This window comes from Mauremys reevesii, linkage group 7 (genome assembly GCF_016161935.1).
Source record: "Mauremys reevesii isolate NIE-2019 linkage group 7, ASM1616193v1, whole genome shotgun sequence".
Classification (NCBI taxonomy): domain Eukaryota; kingdom Metazoa; phylum Chordata; order Testudines; family Geoemydidae; genus Mauremys; species Mauremys reevesii.
Genome location: NC_052629.1, coordinates 39,521,154 through 39,540,925, shown reverse-complemented (window position 1 = coordinate 39,540,925; position 19,772 = coordinate 39,521,154). Strand labels below are relative to the sequence as shown.

At 43.5% G+C, this 19,772-nt stretch overlaps 1 protein-coding gene and 1 long non-coding RNA gene across 5 annotated transcripts; one reads left to right on the top strand and one right to left on the bottom strand.

Moving 5' to 3' along the window:
- Nucleotides 1-1,322: 1,322 nt before the first annotated feature.
- On the bottom strand, nt 1,323-18,428 carry LOC120369404. Of its 4 annotated transcripts, XR_005583150.1 has the most exons (6): nt 18,360-18,428; nt 17,098-17,173; nt 5,161-5,328; nt 4,284-4,345; nt 2,080-2,345; nt 1,323-1,599 (listed from the first exon to the last, which is right to left on the bottom strand). It is a non-coding gene; the product is annotated as an uncharacterized LOC120369404 (long non-coding RNA). The 4 variants fall into 4 exon arrangements; XR_005583149.1 differs by lacking the exon at nt 17,098-17,173 and having other exon boundaries at nt 5,130-5,328; XR_005583148.1 differs by lacking the exon at nt 17,098-17,173.
- Nucleotides 1,396-3,493, top strand: DDIT4 (DNA damage inducible transcript 4). Its single transcript, XM_039482675.1, has 2 exons — nt 1,396-1,610; nt 2,107-3,493. Exons 1-2 carry the CDS (start codon nt 1,430-1,432, stop codon nt 2,595-2,597), a joined length of 672 nt encoding a protein of 223 aa, XP_039338609.1. The 5' UTR covers nt 1,396-1,429; the 3' UTR covers nt 2,598-3,493.
- Nucleotides 18,429-19,772: the final 1,344 nt, after the last annotated feature.

Genomic DNA, 19,772 nt, shown 5'->3' with positions numbered 1-19,772 from the left:
GAAATAAACTCCTACTTCGCCTCTCTATAAAATTACATCAAACACAGTTGATGAAATGTACTGTAGCATCTTTCCTGTTGAGATGATTAATGGGGTTCCATATATACCAATCCGAATTCATCGCATTATTTAAAATGAACCCCAATACCAAAACACCTACCAGCAAGGAGATTTTTATTCTTAGTTTGGAGTGGGTTGAACTGATTTTATATGAAGCAATCACTTTGTTACAGCACCTAACGACCGATATTCGAAGCTTTCTTTCGTGTTACAAATGGCTAACTCTGAACACAGATCCCTTTTCTCCTAAACTGCCTGAAGAGTGTCCATCTGAACACGTCTTCCTTTGGGAAAATTATCCAGCAAGACAAACAGCGTGATAATGGGGCGCGTGGGGGAGGGGCGGGGACACAAGATTAATAAAAGTTGGCTGAAATAAGCAAGTTATTTTTCCTATCACCACCCCCATCCTTTCAATCGCTGCGAGCCAAAGGCACCCGCTTGTGCTGGGTCGGAGAGCGAAGCCAGGGCTCAGATCCCCCGGTACAATACAATGTTACTTGTGTAGCCCAGGCTACAGCAGCTAGTTTGCAGGCAGAAACGAGAAGCTTGTGCTTTCCGCAGCAAACGAGCCGTTCGGGTGCACGGGCTCGCTCCGCGCCATCCCCCAGCCCAACCGAGCCCCGAGCCCCTGCAATACCCCCCACCCCGCCCCCCGTCATCTTCCCCCGCATCCCCAAGGCCTCTCCGCCTGCGGCTCAGGCTCCAGCCACAATGGGGGGCGGGGCCCAGGCTGCTGTCACCGGGCAGGAGAACGCGGCGAACGTGCGCCCGCCTGCCATTGGCCGAGCCCGGCACACACTCCCGGCTCGCGACTGGCGGCTGCGGCGCTGGGGGCCGGCTCGGGGTTTCTGCCTGGGCAGGGAGGGGCGGCCGCTCCGGCGCTGTCTATTTAAAGGGCTCCACAGGCCGGGTACGGGGGACCGCAGCGCCGAGAAGGGGGAGCTCAGTGCGGACGTGGGGGGTTGCACGGCGCTACCCCGGCCCCTACCAGCAGCCTGCCCGGGAGCGGCACTTCGACTGCCTCTTCCACCGCCTCCGGCTGCTCCCAGCCCGGACCCCGCGGCCCGGTAAGTATCGCGCTGGGGCTGGCTTTCCTGTCGCTGCCGGTCCGGGGCGCAGCGCTCCGCTCCCGTTCGTTCTCTGCGCGGGTTGTTTCGCTAGATGGTCATCGGTGTAAACCCCCCCCCCCCGAGATCTGGGGGTCTGTTGCATTCGGGATCTCTCTGCATGACCGTGAACTAGGCGAGCTAGAGCCGTGCGTTACTGACCCTCCCCCCTTTCTGTGCTGGCCTTGGATTGCAGGACCTGTGTTTTGTGCTGATCTCCGCCTCCCCACTTCCACTCCGGAGGGTGACCAGCAGCAGCGATGCCAGGCGTGTGGGACAGCTTCTCTTCGCCGCTGCCTCCCATTCCAGAGCAGAGAGAGAACCAGCCCTCACCCATCTTCTCCCGGGGAAAGAGCTGGCAGCAGGAAGCGCCCGATCGCTGTGTCAGAGCGGAGAGCTCCGACTGTGAATCCCTGGACAGCAGCTTGAGCTGTGAAGGAGGTAAGCACTGTCGAGTTTAGGGCTGAAACGTCATGTTCTTTGGTGTTTTGAGTTAAACTATAACGAACAATTTGGGATGGCATTACCCAATTTTAAGAAGGGTACACACTTCCTAAAAAATAAAATGGTTTTTTTTCTAAACTGTGTCTGTTAAATACACTTTAAAACAATTAAAATAGCAAAATGAATGTACACCAGAGCTGTAATTCAGTAAAAGCTAAAACACTCAGTGGGAGAGGTTTAAGCTTAATAAAAATAGTCCCATAAAACTCTAGCAGCCCTTCTCCCCCATCCCACAATACTGTTCTTTATCACCTATTACTTTACATTATTCTCTCACAGCACAGAAAAGCTGCTTCAGTTCATAAACTGATCAGTTTGCTTTCCCTTAACGTTTGGTCCTTTGTAGCAACTTTTATTAGGGAGTTTGTGAAACAAAAGCCAGTTTAATAAACTGGCCAATACTGACCTGCCTTCTTTGATTTTTCATTCACAGATGCAGAGTACTTGGATGAAGTTTCTTTGCCAGACTTTGACTTGTTAAATGACCCAGAAGATGAACTCCTATGTAATAATCTCATGAAACTAATCCAAGTCAGTCTGAACAAAGCCAACATCAATTCCAGGCGTTGCTCCAGACTTGTGATGCCAAGCCAACTCGTCACTCAAGTCAGCAAAGAGCTGCTTCATCTGGCTTATAGTGAGCCCTGTGGCCTGAGAGGTGCCCTCATTGACCTGTGTGTTGAACAAGGGAAGGGGTGTCACAGTGTGGGGCAGATTGCAGTGGATCCGAATCTTGTGCCTACTTTCCAGCTGACCCTTGTGCTAAGACTGGACTCCAGGCTCTGGCCCAAAATCCAGGGACTTCTTAGCTCTGGGACTTCTTTCACTCCTGGTTTCAGTCAGTCGCTGAAGCTGAGCACTGGATTCAGAGTCATTAAAAAGAAGCTTTACAGCTCTGAGCAGTTGCTAATAGAAGAGTGTTGAACGCGCCTCATAGAGGAATAACTGATCATTACTCTTTGAACTGGTGTAGAGCACCAGGAGAAACTGGAGTGACAACTTAAGTGCTTTGAAAAAGTGAACATAAGCTGGTTAAAATGTGGCAACTCTTTAGAGTCACCAAGGTTAGGTTAGTTTGGAGCATGATTGTACAATTACAGAAGGAAATAGTCCAAACAGAAAGGGAGGGCTAGAAGGAAGCTTGCTGGAAAACAAAACTGCACCCTGCTTCCCTCACTCTCAGAGTGGGCATGGATAGCAAGTGAGTGCTAGCTGTAACCTTTTGGTGATTGTAGGACAATTTTATTGTACTGACTTCAATTAGTCTTGTGACAGTGCTGATGCCATATGCAGCAGCAGGGCTGCTTTGGGGGTAGACAGTCTCCCTATTCCTGGCTGATTTTTTTTTATAACAAAATACATTGTAATCAAAGTGGTGGGGGTTTTTTTGTGGGGGGGGGGGGGAGGGTGATGCATGTGTATGAGTGAATGGTGGTTAAACTTCTGTCTAATGGGACCAAGTATATGTATTTGGATCAGATGATGCTCCACTACTGACATTAGGGCAGCTATATATAGACTCCAAGTGAATGTAGAAGCAGGAGTTGGTGGGTTGTAATCACTTCATATATTTTATGCTTGAAGCAAATGCTGCTGGGAGCTGCCTACAGCACTCCAATACTGCATGCCAGAGGGAGGTGTGATGTGATGCTAGGATGAGGGCAGGAACCCTCACAAACAACCTATATGATACGCATGTAGTGCTTCCGTTGATTACAGTTTACATTAATACACTTGATGTTCAAGTGCAAGCCTTTCTATGCAATTGTATTGTTTTTTGGGTGTTTTTTACTTTTCTAATAAAACCTTTCTAATTGATAGCTTGTCTCTTCTTAGTTTCTCCTGTTTAACATATTTGAGCAATATCCCTTGAAAGGTAGTGGACACTTTCCCTCATTTTGTAGGTTTAGAGCATCTTGCATAAACCATGGTGAGGGGCAAGTCCTGCTTCACACACCATAGTACCGGAACCCATTACTAGCAAGCGCTGATTTTCAGCAGTGCTACTGAGCATGAGTAAAGGTGGCAGAAGCTGCTTCTTAAGGTAGAAGCAGGACACCTGCATTTTTGGGAGACCTTTCTCTTTTCCTTCTGCCTGCCAGGATTCTTGAACTATGTGGTCTCAGAACTATGTGCCTCAAGTTCCTTAACCATTTGAAATAGTAAAGTACAGTATTAACAAAGATGTACAATCATATGTCAATTTCTAATTGCAGGACATTTAAAATTGATAGAGGTAAATCAGTCTAGTGAGCAAGCACAATAACTCAACAGCTAGTCCGAGAGCACCCAAATGAGCTCTCTCCATAGAAGACTGGTGTCTGCCACTTTAGGGAAGAGCATATCAGTATTAATGCTGCTTGGGCAGGGCATTAGAACATGATGCCCTGATTTCCAGCTTATCACTAACAAAGGGATAAAAAACTGCTTATCACTAACAAAGGGATAAAAAACTATCACAAAATCCTGCTTCTGCCTGATACAATATACCCACTCCCCTTCTCTTGGCAGTTCTTAGCCATCCTAAGTATTTTCATTTTGGAAATATCCTTCACTCATAAAGGTACAGTTTTAAGGAAGACTTGGTTTTTTTTTATATGTTAAGTGTACCTGTTCGTATAGCACTTCAGACACCCCACAGATTAATTTGGCTCCTGGTATGTCTGAACTCCCTGAAATCAATAGAATTATACCAGGGATGAATTTGTCCCACAATCACTTCTCCAAGGAGCTTAATCTCTATATTAAAAGATAACACCACCAATCCTGAAAAAGGAGGAGGGAACACATTCCTTGAAACAGGAGTGAGGTTAAAGAAAGCTAGTAGTTTCTGTTTAGTTTCATATATATATATTATATGGTTACGTTTATATGAATGTTCTTTTTTGTCCCTCTGAGGATTACTTCAGCTCCTAAAGAGATTATGAAGGGCATCCTCAGTCTATTGGGGAGCACCACAGCTGACTAATGTCCTGTGTGTCTCACAAAATATTCTAGTTGAAGTCCATGGTGTTACCTAGTGAGGCAACTGAGCAATAGCACACAAGATTGTATTTGTTTTTTTGTCAGCCAGCCCAAGTTTCACATCATGCTAATGTCTGTTTGCTGTAGCATGGGATAGAAGTTTCAATCTTGATTTCAGTTCTTAGCATTGGGGAGGCAGTGTTCCCCTTGGGGGAACACATTTCTCTCAAATGCACCTACTGAGCAACACTAAAGACTTAAGGAGCTGTGTCCATCCTTCCTTAAAGACCATCATGACAGGAAGCCTTTGAAAGAGGGTGGTGCAATGAAAGATCCTTCAGGATCCTATTTCACCATTAAAATACAATAGTCACAATACAGAAAAGGGCATTAACTGAGCAAAATTCTACCCTGACTTACACTCAGTAAGTGGCACTAGGTATAAAGCAGGATACAACATGGCCTATAATCTTTAATAGGTTATTTCCTTACTTTGTAGCAAATAGCAATCACATTTGGTCACCTGGTTGTCAGAAATAGATGCCATTTTTTCCTTAGCAATGTAAACTGAGCATATGTGGCTCAGATATCATCAGTCTTGAGATAAGGATTTGGATTAGTTGATTTGTACTTTGTCTGGCTGGTTCTTGGAACAGGAGGTGAAGAGTTCAAATGGGCCAAAGCCAATGGCCTGTAAGCAGAAGAAAAGATGCCAGAATAGCCACCAAAAGAAAAAAATCAGACAAAAGACATAATCATGGAAAGACAAGTTAGGTCATTCTAATCTTTACCCCATCCCCCAGTGCAGGATTGTTGCCTACAATACATTATCCAGTGCTTGTCCTTTAATCCAAAGGAATAAGACCAATTATATAAGTTTACAATTATAACTCAAAAAAGCTTGCACCAGTGCACATATTAAGTTGCTTGACAAGTTAAGAGTGAAGCAAGATAGACCAGGTATGGGATGAAGAGGATAGAACTGGTTAAAAAAAATCCATTTATGTTTTCAATTAAAGAGGAGTTTTCACAAAAAGACTGGTTTTGACCCAAAAAATTGGGGATTACTCCTTGGGTAAATTACTACTCAGTGTGAGTAAAAGGACCAAGACAGACTCAAAAGTGATATCAGAATGTGGAATTTTAACATTGCTTTTAAAGGTTTTCAAACAGTCGTCGTTCCGCCCTGACATTTTAATAGCATGGCCCCTCCCCTTTGATAAATTCTTAGGGGTTTGAGGAGTCCCTCAAATGTCTAAGGAACGTCTGGCATTTTTCCAGAAGCAAAATATCCACACACTGGGATTTTGAAGACACAAATTTCTGAATGGGTTCATAGCACACAAAGTACTAAACTGTGGAAAACAAATCAGGTGGCTCTTGGCTGCAGCAAGCAAGAACAGAGTGTTAGGTTATCAAAAGCCAAGCAGGTCTTGGCAGGAACCCAGGAGTCCGTGCCATGCAATCTAAAATGGACATTTCTCACTATGGAGAAGAAAGAGGATACAGGCAGTCCAAGCCAAACATCTCATTTCTGTGTCACCAGCTGCTGACTCCTGGAACAGCCAATGGATTAGCAGCCAACTCATAGGGGCCCAGCCACTAGTTCATTATTCAGGATCTACTGAAGAAGGTCATATCCAATGTTGCATGAAACCATGTCAGATTTCATGAAAAAGTAGGACATAAACAAGATCATGATTACACTAAGGTAGCTTTCCTGGTATAAGAACAGGGGTATACTATATTGGCAAAGCACTCCTAGAACATACGCAGCTTTACTGGCAAAACTGCCTTCTGTACAAACATAGTAAAACCACCCCTGAACAAAACAAGCTATTAAACAAAACACGATGGTAAAAACACAGCTTTGCCAGTATAGCAGCATCTACATCAGGGCCTTCTGCTGGCACAGCTGTGTTGGTCAGGGATCACACCTTTTCTCACCCTGACTGACCTAGCTACGCTGGCAGAAATCGGTAGCGTACAGCTGGCTTGAAAAGAGGATATGTTTTGCCAAACTGTGTTAAAAAGATTGGTCCCTATTGACTTAAGTGGGAGGTTTGCTAGAGTAAAGAGTAGCAGATTGGGCTCTGACTGAAAATAAGGTTGTACCATTGTACTAGAATAGTTAAAGTGACACAACCCTCCTGGTGTGGTTGCTATTATATCCATATAAATGTGCTTATACTGGTATAGCTCACTCGTATATGGGAAGGAGAATAAGTTCTACCAGTATAACTGCATCCATACTAGAGGTTGCACCAGCATATCTATAGATGTTAAAAAAAAATAAAATAGAGTAAAAAAAAATCACCCCCAACCAACATAGTTACACCAGAACAAAACCTGTGTGTAAATCATGCCTAAAGAAAGAATATTCCATAAATATGGGGAAAGGGGCACTAGGACATACATTACATTTTTACGGTCTTCTTGCAAAAGGATTTTTAATTCTGTTTGGAGTATGGCAGATTTCTCTCTATTTTCTTACATGCCCTTTCCAAAACATCCGAGCCTCCTTCTCACAATTCCTGTAGTGCTATACCCAGGGTCTCTGATCCCTGTTGCTAAGACAGGACATGGCATATTTATTACATCCAACGTCCATGGCATATAGAAGAGATTCCCCATTGCCAAAAAGCATACAGGTAAATGTAGCTAATAATGGCACAGGCATATTGAACAGCTATAGTTTCTGTGCACCCAAGTAGAATATTAAGCAATACTCAGAGAAACCCTTTTAAACAAATACCCATGAACCCTTTGCCAGTTGCCAAACACAGACATCTATTGTTCCATGAACTGGAGCAGTTCATGAGGAGAATCAACATATTACATCAATCTGCTAAATAAACTTTCAGTTTACCAAAAAGTAAATAGAACATTTACCTTAAAACTACAGAATACCTTAGAGGGACGCCAACATCTTGAAATCTTGTCATTCAATTTTTAAAAAGGGATTATAGCAGTTTCAGTTCCTAAACCTGCCCAAGTTCTCCTGCTAATATTTGTGGTTTTATAAATCACATTTTTAAACGTTTCCCTCTACTGTGAATGCCCCCCCACGCCCCCCCCAGAGGAAACTGACTATACACAAGAAAACTCACTGTACATATAGTTCTGTCAAATACACAAAGTAAACAAAATGAAGATCACACCCACCAACTAACTTCTTTCAGAAATCACCACCTTAGCTGTTACTTATGACAATAGCAGGTTCAACATTCTCAGACAAAAGTGTGATTTTTAAATTAGTCTTTTAAAAGAAGAAGTCATTTTGTCTCAGCGAATAGCACTCTTAGCCCTGGTGGGTTCAAGCTAGACTTGACCTTATATTCAACTCTGATTTTTAGATATTTAACTCCTTGGAACAAGGGCTGTACCTTTAATTGTGTCTCATCCGTTGCAGAATACACTGCTGGCATACGGAGCGAGATTTTCAAAAAGAGCTCTCAAGATCTGTGTATCAAGCGTTCAGCACTTACAACCCTTCTGAAAATTCTGCCCACAGTAAATAACAACAATAGTCATTCTGACACTGCAGAACTTGGGAAAGGATGCTACACTGGTAGGCTTGGCCTACACTGGTTCCACCAATATTAGCATTGCTGGGACCCCAAGCTTGAATTGGTGACCAGCTCCCACCTGAATGTTAAGCACTATGTCAAGGTTTAAGCACTGTGAGGTGCTTTCCTATAGATAAGCCACTGAGCTGAGATTCCCTTTGTAGCTGCTAGAAGGGGCGGAAGGAGGGGAGAGATAAGTGCTCCCACTTTCTCCTTTTTCCTTTCAAGTAGCAGCTGTAGGGATATAGCATAACTTACACATCCCAGTCTGAACACTCCCCTCAGTTGTAGCAGCTGTGCAGGTGACAGATTTTCTTATCCAGTGCTGCAGACAAAGACAATAGCCTCTGGTGAAATGAGAGAGAGGGAGGGACCTTTGCTAGTGGGGTAGGTGGTGCAGTAGTGGCTAGTGCTGTGTCTATCCACTATGCCCAGGGGAAAGGGGACATGTTGCCTTTTCCCCCTTTAGATAAAGAGATTGAAAGTGCTGCCTCAACTTCTCTATAGTCTTCTCCCCCAAAAATGTAGCATCCAAGGCTATGTGTGAGCTCATAGTTTTTGCTGCATATGTCTGCATAGCTCTTGCACTACCAATATCTAACGCACTAAAGCTCTTTGTGATACCTTCATGAAAAGGTGCTGCCTAAGACTAAATTCTAATCCTCTGTGTGAGGCTACTGTAGAGATTTAACAGTGTTCACTCTGTACTTTCATTGATTCATAGATTTTTACGGCTAAAAGAAACCATTATGATCATTTAATCTAACCTGCATAAAACAAGCTATAGATCTCACCCAGTGATTCCTGCATCAAGCCCAACTTGTGACTGAATGAGAATATTTCTTTTAGAAAGACATCCAATCTTGATTTGACAGGAATTTATAATAAGTTAAGGATTACATACGGCAACTATTGCTAGATTCTTATCAGCCATAGAGAATGAAAGAACTATTAAATACTGTATATAGATACATAAATAACCTTCAGAGAAACCAACCCATCAGTTATGTAATGGCTAATGACAACATGAAAATGCATATGAACACACATTATCATCTTGGGCCTTGATTCATGATTAGTAATCCACTGCATGATCTGATGATTTATGTAGGTGTGTTAAAATTGAACAACCTGGCTGATTTTGACAGTGTATCTGGAAAACAGATACGAGTAAAATCAAGATTAACTAGACAACCTGTCTGTATGCCTATGATGGGACTGTGTATTGTGAGCTAAACAAGGCCCTGCCTACACGCTGGCCGAAACTACATACTACAGGCCTGTGGTTTTACAGATTTTCCTTTCACTGTTTCACCCATAGCACAGCTAAGGCTATAGTGCAGCTCAGACTCATAGACTTAAGGTCAGAAGGGACCATTATGATCATCTAGTCTGACCGCCTGCACAATGCAGGCCACAGAATCTCACCCACCCACTCCTGTAACAAATCCCTAACCTATATCCGAATTATTGAAGTCCTCAAATTGTGGTTTGAAGACCTCAAGCTTCAGAGAATCCTCCAGCAAGTGACCCTTGCCCCATGCTGGCGAGGAAGGTGAAAAACCTCCAGGACCTCTGCCAATCTGCCCTGGAGGAAAATTCCTTCCTGACCCCAAATATGGCAATCAGTTAAACCCTGAGTATGTGGGCAAGACTCACCAGCCAGCACCCAGGAAAGAATTCTCTGTACTAACTCAGATCCCAACCCATCTAGCATCCCATCACAGACCACTGGGCATACTTACCTGCTGATAATAAAAGATCAGTTGCCAAATTATTTTCCAAAATTAGGCTATCCCATCATACCATCCCCTCCATAAACTTATCAAGCTTAGTCTTAAAGCCAGATATGTCTTTTGCCCCCACAAACTTCTATCTCTGTACTATTCACTGCACTACAGCAGGGGCTGATACAAAGATGCCTGGATGCCAAGAACAGGTACAATATCACTACAAGTGGTTTTTTCCTCTTTCCTTTTGAGGCTCCTTTCAGAGCAGTGGGGACTGAGGTTGGAATGTTTTGCCTCAGTTTTGATTTTTCTGGCTAAAGACACTTAAAGTACACCTCTACCTCGATATAACGCTGTCCTCAGGAGACAAAAAAATCTTACTGTGTTATAGGTGAAACTGTGTTATATTGAACTTGCTTTGATCCGCTGGAGTGTGCAGCCCTGCTCCCCTGGGAGCACTGCTTTACCATGTTATATCCAAATTTGTGTTATAGCGGGTCACATAACAGGGTAGAAGTGTATTTCCACTTTGTGTGTATTTGTGGAAGGGAAGATATTCTTGGTGGTAAAGAATAAAGGCGAAACAGTGCAGAAAGTGGATGGCTCATTAGCAGAATAATTTTTAAATAGAGGGTTTCTGTAAAATGTTTTAAGATATGTTTGCTGAATGCAGTTCTCAAGCCAATTTCTTCTTTATGATCTTTGCCATTAGGTATGTTTACAAAGCACTCTGGAGCAAGCCTCTCAGCTGGATGGACAGACTTAGGCTAGTGGAGCTCCCGCTTTAAAAATTGTTGAACAGGCAAGGGCTTTGAAGTTGCAGCTCAGCCTCTGAAGCCTAATGAGGGAGTGCCCCAAAGAAATCATTCATCCTTATTCACTAAAGGAGTCTTCAGCTTTAAGGAAACTTAATTGTGTGCACTAAATATATGGTGCATGGTTGTGCTGAGGAGGGAATGCTTTTGGGGCTGTATCACCCCCCAAGTTTTTCAATTAATCCGCCTTCTCTTTTTATGGGAACACCACACAGCTGCCCTGGGGGCAGCAATGCTAAAGCAACCTCCTCCAGCTCTGTGACATAAGCAGGGAGATAAATGGCTAGCACCAGCTGCTAGTGAACCCAAGCCAAGAACTTTGAATACAAAATATGAAAGTCTGTATGTGTGCGTGTGCCCTCGGAGGAAAGCAGTTACTTGCTTACTTATAGGCGCATTCTGTTCTGTTCAGGTAGAGTGAGCAAGCCTCCCACGGGTAATAACTGTCCCCAGCACACAGGGCCCTTTATTGTAAACAAGCAAATGAGATGCCTTTTGGGTGGAGTGTAGCCCATCATTCTCCAAGATGCTTCTCCCTCTCAGACAGTTAAAGACTTTAACTGATTTTTCCTTCTCTATGGGTTGTATTTGTTAGCCTCTTTTTTATTGTTTTGCACCCCACAGTGTATTCTGTTTAGTTGAGAGTGCCTGTTCTACAGTGAACAAGTGTGCTACAGCTCATTCATTATTAACCCATCGATCAAGCAAGTTCTTTGCTTAGTCTCCATTACTCATTATTTGATATATCTATGTCATGTAGCTAGTTCCTCCTCTTTCCAAACTAAAGAAACAATCCTGGTATCTCAGGAACAGGTGTGGTCTGGTAAGGAACCACAAACTCCTGAGTTGCAATTCTGGCTTTAACACAGACTCCCTCTTTGGTTTTGGGCAGATCACTTAACTTCCCTTTCCCAGTTTCACTGTCTGTAAAATGGGATAAACCTCCATACCTCAAAAGCTGTTGTGAGGATTAATTCATTAATATTTGCACAGCACTTTGAAGATAAAGTGCAATATGGGTGTTATTACTAACTACAGACTATGCAATTCTTTTCTCCTATGCCTCTAATCAGTTTATTGCCCTTATCTGGAATCTAATTCTGTGTTCTTTTAGATATGTGATCAAAAGCTAAAAGCAGGACTCAAGATGATTATGTGTGTCAATATGATTTTCTATCCACTACCAAATATACTAGCATAAAGTTAAATCACAGAGTGCCACAGGAAGGAGAAGAACAGTGTACTTTGATATTCAACTGCCTATGGCCCTCAGACAATTCTTGCACCTTGGGATCAGTAACATGCAATGGCAATCCAGCCATTATTCCTATGCAGGGCAGCCCTGAGGGAAGGTGGCATAGGAGCCACTACAACTGGCCTTCACCAATGGACGAATCCCCTGAGCTGTCAGCATCTTCCCAGGCCAACTGGGAGAGTTTAAGGCTGCTTTGTGACACCAGAACACTGTAAAGTAGCCTGAACTAACCAAAGGATCTTTTCCCTCCCCTCACAGTGCTTGGTTCTAAACAGAACCTAAGAACAGCCATACTGGGTCAGAACAAAGGTCCATCTAGCCATGTCTTCTGAGAGTGGCCAATGCCAGGTGCCCCAGAGGGAATGAACAGAACAGGAAATCAAGTGATCCACTCCTTGTCGCCCATTCCCAGCTTCTGAAAAACAGAGTCTAGGGACACCATCCCTGTCCAATTGCCATTGATGGACCTATTCTCCATGCATTTATCTAGTTCTTTTTTGAACCCTGTTATAGTCTTGGCTTTCACAGCATCCTCTGGCAAGGAGTTCCACAGGTTGACTGGGCATTGTGTGAAGAAATTATTAACTCAAGAAAAAATGATCAGTTATTCAATAAAAGTACATCCCTTTGTATATGAAGAATGGACCCTCTTCTAACATTGATCTCCTACCCCACCAAACCACTGGAAGGAGACATTGTCAACTGATCTCAGACTGACTATGATTCCCAAATAAAAGTGTCCAGAAAGCAATTATGAGATTTTGTATGTATTACAACTTTGTTGCAGATGCTGCTGTACATGAAGATTTAGAAGAAAGGTGTTGACTTGAACCACAGACTCCAGGACATTCAGAGATAAACCATCCCTATGTACTAAGGTATTGTACTGCACGTGATCTATAGAAGCATGCTCTGCTCCAAGATCCTTGCAGCATGTAAAAGCTCTAGTCCATCACTGACTAACAGACTACAATTTCAGTTTAAAAAAAAAACTGCAACAGAGAAATGAAGCCAAATTATTTCTTTAAAGTTAGGTGAAGGGCAAAAATAGCAAGTTTGATTACGTCTGTGTAAAAAGTAATAAAAAAGCCATATTTCCCAGTGTCAGCAAGATATTTAAACAGTGAAGTTATAAATGCCTACAAAAAATAAAATAAAAGGTTAGAAAAAAGTGTAAATATGGACAGACCCTCTAAATGTTACACTGCTGCTAGATGAAGCCATTAACCTCACTCAGCCACAGTGTGTGTGTGTGTATATAAATATAAAAAACCAAAAGTATGAATTCTGTACCACCTTAGCAACCACTGGGCTATACCAGTATCTCTGATACTTAGGTATAAAGCAGCATAAATTCCCTTACTCACAGGCCCCTACACATCCCTTCTGCAAGCTACTGTACTGCACAAAATAAAAAAAACTCAAGTGGCTACTAAAATATATTGATTTGTTGAGAATAGACATTAGTTGACTAGTTCAGGAAAACAACAATTTGTCAAAAAGCCAATTGGGATTTGGAAATTTTATTTTTAGGGAGGAGCATAGGTGACTTTAACACATCCATATGGTCGGAAAAGAACAAGAAGGGCCATGTTTATGATAAGGGGCATTCTCTCCCCTGAATAGCCCTAGAATCAATGAAGTATTTTCATTGCCTACAACAGCCTCTTCCCCAGCAAGTCCTTTACTCACTACTCCACCTCTGATTTTCTAAATGACAGCAGTGGTGAGTGCAAGTTCTGGATGACTGACCTCTGGATTCTTTGTTTTAACATCCATTTAAAATACTATAAAACACTAAGATATATAGACAGGGTCTTAAAAGCTATATATTTTATTTCTTTAATTGTTCCAAGGAACATTATCCTGTGTCTTATCTTGTCAAGAACATTGTCTTCTATCAACAATCCTTTTCATAGTCAGATAAGAGACCTTGTATCTGGATAGTGATAAGGATAAGCTTAGTCTTTTCTTTTCCATCATGTAAAATCTCTCCCCATTCCATTCCCTGGGCCTAACAATCTTCAAAGTTTTGTAAAACTTTGAAGCCCTGTCTACATCAAGGGTTGAAACTGTGCTGGCATCTTTCTAGAGAACAATGTTTAAATGAAACTAGAGATGGGATTAAGCCATGATGCCCAGATCAGGATCTTGACCCAAACTTCCCTAGAGATCTAGAATTTTAGTGCTGCCCATTACATAGATTGGATAACTATAGGAAAATTCTTAAAGAATCTTTGGATCAGGCCCCCTTAGTTTTGATACAGCTCCTACTAAAATAGTTCTCACAGAGATTCCCTGGACAGTATAAGTGATGTCCAATCATTCTAGCTGTTTCTAGCATGGTTTACCATGTGAGATGATCTATAGCATGGTTTATCTCTGGCGAACCATATTATCACTTTTCTAATGAGAACTCTAGGGAGTATGCCAGAGAGGTGCTAACCCAGTGTCCACAATCAGCATACATAGGACCAACTTGCCTCTGTGCCCATGAAGTATAAAACTTCTAGTCACAAAGGCCTACATTTTTTTTTAAGAGACAAGGTGAGTGAGGTAATATCTTTTATTAGACCAACTTCTACTGGGAAATGAGAGTGCCTTTCCCAGACCCGAAGAAGAGCTCTTTGTAAGGTCAAAAGCTTGTCTCTTTCACCAACAGAAACATGTCTTTAATATCCTGGGACCAACATGGCTACAACACTGAAAACAACTGACTTTTAAAGTATTTAGGCATTGCTGTGCTTACTGTGGCAATGCCTACTTGACATAGGAACTTATGTTTCATTGTTTAAAAAAAGTGAATGAGTCTAAGCAGAGCAATGGATAAATACTTTTAAAAATCTGGGACAAAAGGACTAACCCATAGCCTGGCAGAAAATTCTGGAGGCCTATCCTCATGCATTCTTAAGATTCTCATTGTCCGCTAGAATTATTGCTGGGGCATCCCTTAGGGGCCTAGTTTTGGGTTGTTTTTTAACCCCATTTGAACAACACTACAAAACTTTTAACTCATCTCCATGTGGGTCTCAAACTGGTTCAGCTGAAATGGCGATGAGGTTAAATTATGCAAGTACCAAGAGAACAGAGCAGGTTGGAAGCATCAGAAACCTTGACCAAACAAGGTTGAAATGGTGAATTCTTCTTTGCTGCATCCTTTTATTTCACCTTGTAAGAGAGTCTGTCCAAGGTTTTGTACAAAGCCATCTAATCTAAAATCCCATGTGAGTGACAAACCACATTCACTCTGGAGCACATAAGCAACCCAACTTTAGAAGTTGTTCTTTTCAGAATCTGCTGAATTAGAGGAGATGAAGTAAAACTCTAGGTTTTGGCTTTTGTTTGGTTTCTGGAAGAGTCATATGGATCAGAGGTTCAGGGCAGGGCTAGCTTGGTCATAGAAGCAAAACAGGATTGCTTCAGATAAAATATTACGGTCAGCAAAATATTTAGTGACTATAGTATGAGTGACTGGTAGGGACAGCAAAAACTCTAGAATCAGCACTAGTAGTTCTAAGTTAATAGGCTGGTTTGACCATCCAAATACAGTGCTGGTCACTTAGGAACCACTGTGATCATCATCATGTTTCTTCCATAGTTATACTGATCAGCATGCTCCTGAGGAAACCTATTGTATCAGTGCCATTTAGAAGCTACTTAGAGAGTCCTAAAAATTACTTCCATTACAGCTGCATAGGTGCCAAATCTCAGTTTGGCCAGGACAGTGCCATGTTTTTACAAGTGGTCCTTGCTCCGATGTCCCAGCCTAAGTGGGGAGAATGAGAAAGAGATGAGTGTTCCTTAATGGGATTGTTGTGCATGTGTAACCCACACACCTCCTGGGTGTAGTGTTTGTCCCATTTAGTGGCACCGAGACCACTTAGCGAGCAAGAGAGATTGAGTCTGCTCTACAACCTTACCTAACAGCCAGTTGACTTTTAGCTCATGTGGTAGAGGCTCATGCATTAAGCTCCAGAGGCTGCTTAGGTTCAATCCTGCCCACTGCTGACCAGAGTCTGTTGGCGTTACGCCACAGAAGGCAGCAATGGTGCAGTCTTGAGAGGCTGCTGGGGTCAGTCAGCAGCTCAGGTGAGATTTGGGAGATGGTTATTGATTTCTCAGGGATGGTGAAAGGGAAAGGAACCTTTGGGGCTTCACCAGGAGATGGGAATGCATGGGGAGGGAAAAACAAACAGCTTCTTCAAATCCTAGAGAGATGAGAAGCCTGGAGCCCTTGACCACCATGAAGAGCATGGGGAGATGCTCCCAGCCCCCATAGAGAGAGAGTGTGAGCGCTCCCTAAAGACATCAGAACAGGGAAGAGGTCTGGTGCTCCTCCTTGAAGATGCCACGGTGGAACAGGAATTAGAGGACACCAAGCCTCCCCACAGAAGACAACTGCAGGCTAGAGTTGGGGCAGTCTGTCACAGTGGAAAGTTGTTTGGGAAGAAATAGGCCCTCCATGGGTTGTGGCTGCATAACTAAAACCTTGATATATTTAGGCACCCAGAACCCTGGCTTCTCCTCAGCCTTGTCCAAAGACAATGTTTGGAAATGTAGGCACTGTGCAGCTGTGTTTTCACTGTAGTTCTTTCCTTCAGAATTCTCCCCTGAATATAGTTCTCATTGGAACCAATGCCTGGACTGGGGAGAGAGGGAATACAAAAAGTAATCAAACATGAGACACAGGGGCCCATCCTGCTCCCAATTAAGTCAATAGCAAAACAGTCCCTCCTGTCCAATCCAGATCTCATGAACATAAACCAGGCCCAGCTGCAATTCAGCAGGTGTTGAAATGGTTCTCTATAGCACTTGAGCAGGTCCCCAACCTGCCAGTTGTCTCAAGATTACTCATCTAGCCCTGATTAAGGAGACAAACAAACAGATGTGTCCTGCTGCTTCTCTCCTCTGGGGGAGATAGCAGTGCACAGAGCCAATAAGCAAGCCCCTGCTATGTCCCCCTCCCCCAGATGGTGAGCTGCAGAGAGCTGTTACGACACATGGGGAGCCCCTTAGTGCCAGCCCCCAAAACCACAGACTTGAACATTTAAACCTGCTTTTGGCCTTTCTGCAGGCACATACAGATCTGACCTTGCAGGATCCTTCCTTGGGATGTTTGGTTACAGAAGGAGGCATGTAATGGGAATTCAATGTCAGTTCTGCCAGCCTGAAACATGTAGTAAGCATATTTAAAACAGCTTTTTACAGAATTGTTGAGACTTCATAGAGAACTCTCACTCTCTCACACACACAAACACAATATTCCAGCTTCTACATCAGACTGACAATCTCTCTCCTTCCCTATTGCTAGAACATTTGTCTAGAAGCAGGGGGCCAGATTCACCCCTTACATTGCAGCATCCTGGCATCAGAGAGTCCTCTTAAAAAGGACATCAGAGACATAAGCTGCAATATACCATCCTTGGCCACCCATTTCTGACCCCAAAAGTGAGCCTGGTCAGCCCAGGAGGGGGTGAGACCAGGCAGACTGGCTCCAAGGGACCCTCCACTGCTAGCACACTCACAGAAGCACGTTTGCAATTCAAAACTGCTTCCCTCTGATGGAACCCTTGGGAGAAGTAGGCTGTGGTATCAATGCACCCCCTCCCCAGAGTTGGATTGACTCCTAGGGCAAAACTGCACTCTTGGACCTAAGGTAATGTAATTTGCATTCCCCTGTGTCTATAGGAGTGAATCTAGCCCAGGCTCACTGTTCTTTAGGTGCCCATCTGCTCCTGTAGCACAAGTATATTTGGTCACTGAGAATTCTGATGTTATTTATTTTATAATAGCACCCAGAGACTCCAACCTGGATCAGGGCCCCATTGGTACTGGGGAAAAAAAACAAACACTCCTGACCAAAGAGCTTTCAGTCTGAAGTGGATGCTATGGAAGTGATTCTAATGGCACAGACAGGAATCTGGCATCATGGGAGGTGTGGCAGAGCTCTGACCTTACCCCCATGGGTCCTGCACTTCTAGGCAATTTATGCTAGCCTCAGTGGCTCACTGTGACCCTCCACATAGCCCTTCTCTCTAGGGCCAGGGTTACAGTCTACTGAACCCTTTTCATCTTAGGCCAGCATAGAGGTTGATGAGAGAACTCCCACAGTCTCGGTTGTCCCTGGGGGCTTATTTCAGAACAGTTTAGCCTCCTGTCCTGACAGGGGCCTGACTTCCCCTCCCTGGAGATGTTCCTGTAGTGGTGGGCTGAGGGAACCCAGGCCCACCCTCTACTCTGGATTCTGGCCCAGGGACCCTAATGGGAGCAGCTGTTGGCAACCAACCTTTCACTACCAGAGTTGCTACATTTCCCTGGGCCATTTCCCCACAGCTCTCCTGCTTCTCCCTTACCTTAGGTCTCCCTTAGTAATGGTTTGAGAGTATCTTCATTAACCAGCCCTTCCACTGCACTTCCTTTCCTCTGCCTGACTGGTGAGAACCCTTTTTATAGTATCAGCAGAGCCTTAATTAGAGTCAGGTGATCACATTAGCTTAATGGCCTCACCTGACTCTTTGCAGGTTAATGAGAGTCAGGTGTTCTCATTAGCCTGGAGCAGCCCCTGCTCTGGTCAGTCAGGGAACAGAAAATCTAGTAGCCAGTATATCTGCCTTCTGCTATACCCAACTGGCCTGGGTCTATCACAGAGGATAAACACAAGGAGCAAGTGAATGCTTTTGAAACAATCCTATTTATAACAAAATGTCCCTTTCCTATTAAAAACAGGGGAGAAAAATTCAGGGAGTGTATGGAGACAGAATGCTGTTACTGCTTTTCTGGGAAGAGTCAGAGGCTCTTTAATTTAAAAGGTTTTATTTAGCTCTATGCTGGGACAACAAGAAGCCACAAACAGAGTTGCTCTTGTGCTGCAGTGCGCCTGAGATAATTACTTGGAGGCACATGATTGGCTTAGTGGTAGTAACAGGCACTTAACAATGCTGACATGAAGATCAGGCTAAACAGAACACTGGAGAGAGAGGTCAGGATCTTCTCTTTAGAAAGGCTTGGCTGGGTTGGAGGATTCCACACAGGGCTGAATGTGTTTACTGTTTTGCTCTAAAACATTAGACGTGACTCTCCCATGTGAGGGTGGTGGTGGTGAAGGGGGTTCAAGACAAGAGGAGCAACAAGCCAGCAGTCAGAAACTGGTATATTCTAGAGACACTTAAGAATTTAGGAGCCAGATTTTTGGGTAAGTATCTTTCCATGAGTATTTGAGTAGGCTTTTTTGTCTGGATTCCATTCCTAGTGGTTTTCAGTAGCCAAAGAATCACTATTAACAAGAGAATGATTGGAACAGGATTGAAAAAAGCCTGCTACTCCATTAGTTCCCAGGTGAGATTGCCCATAAAGTCAGAAGCTTTCAGGGTCCCTGCTTTTGAGGAATTCAACATTGACTGGAATTCAGTCCACTTCTATTCTGTTCCAACATGTCAACTAACTCTTCAGTCCCACTCCCACACAAATTCCTCCAAGGAACGCTTCACCCTCACAGTATGCCCTTCTAGCTGCCTTCTGATTTTTAAGGGGTAAGGATCATTACTTTACCATTAAACTAAATCAACTAAAAACCAAACACGCCCCACTCCCGCCGCCCCAAGTTACTGACTTTGTACTTTCTGCCCTGCCAAAACAAAAGACACAGCCTCTTTGGTAAATGTCAGCACACATTTCTCTCTATGTACACTCTTCTCTCAGCTCCCCTCTTCACACATGCATATTTTCCTCACCCTCCCAGTAGACTTTGTCTCCACTTGAAAACATTT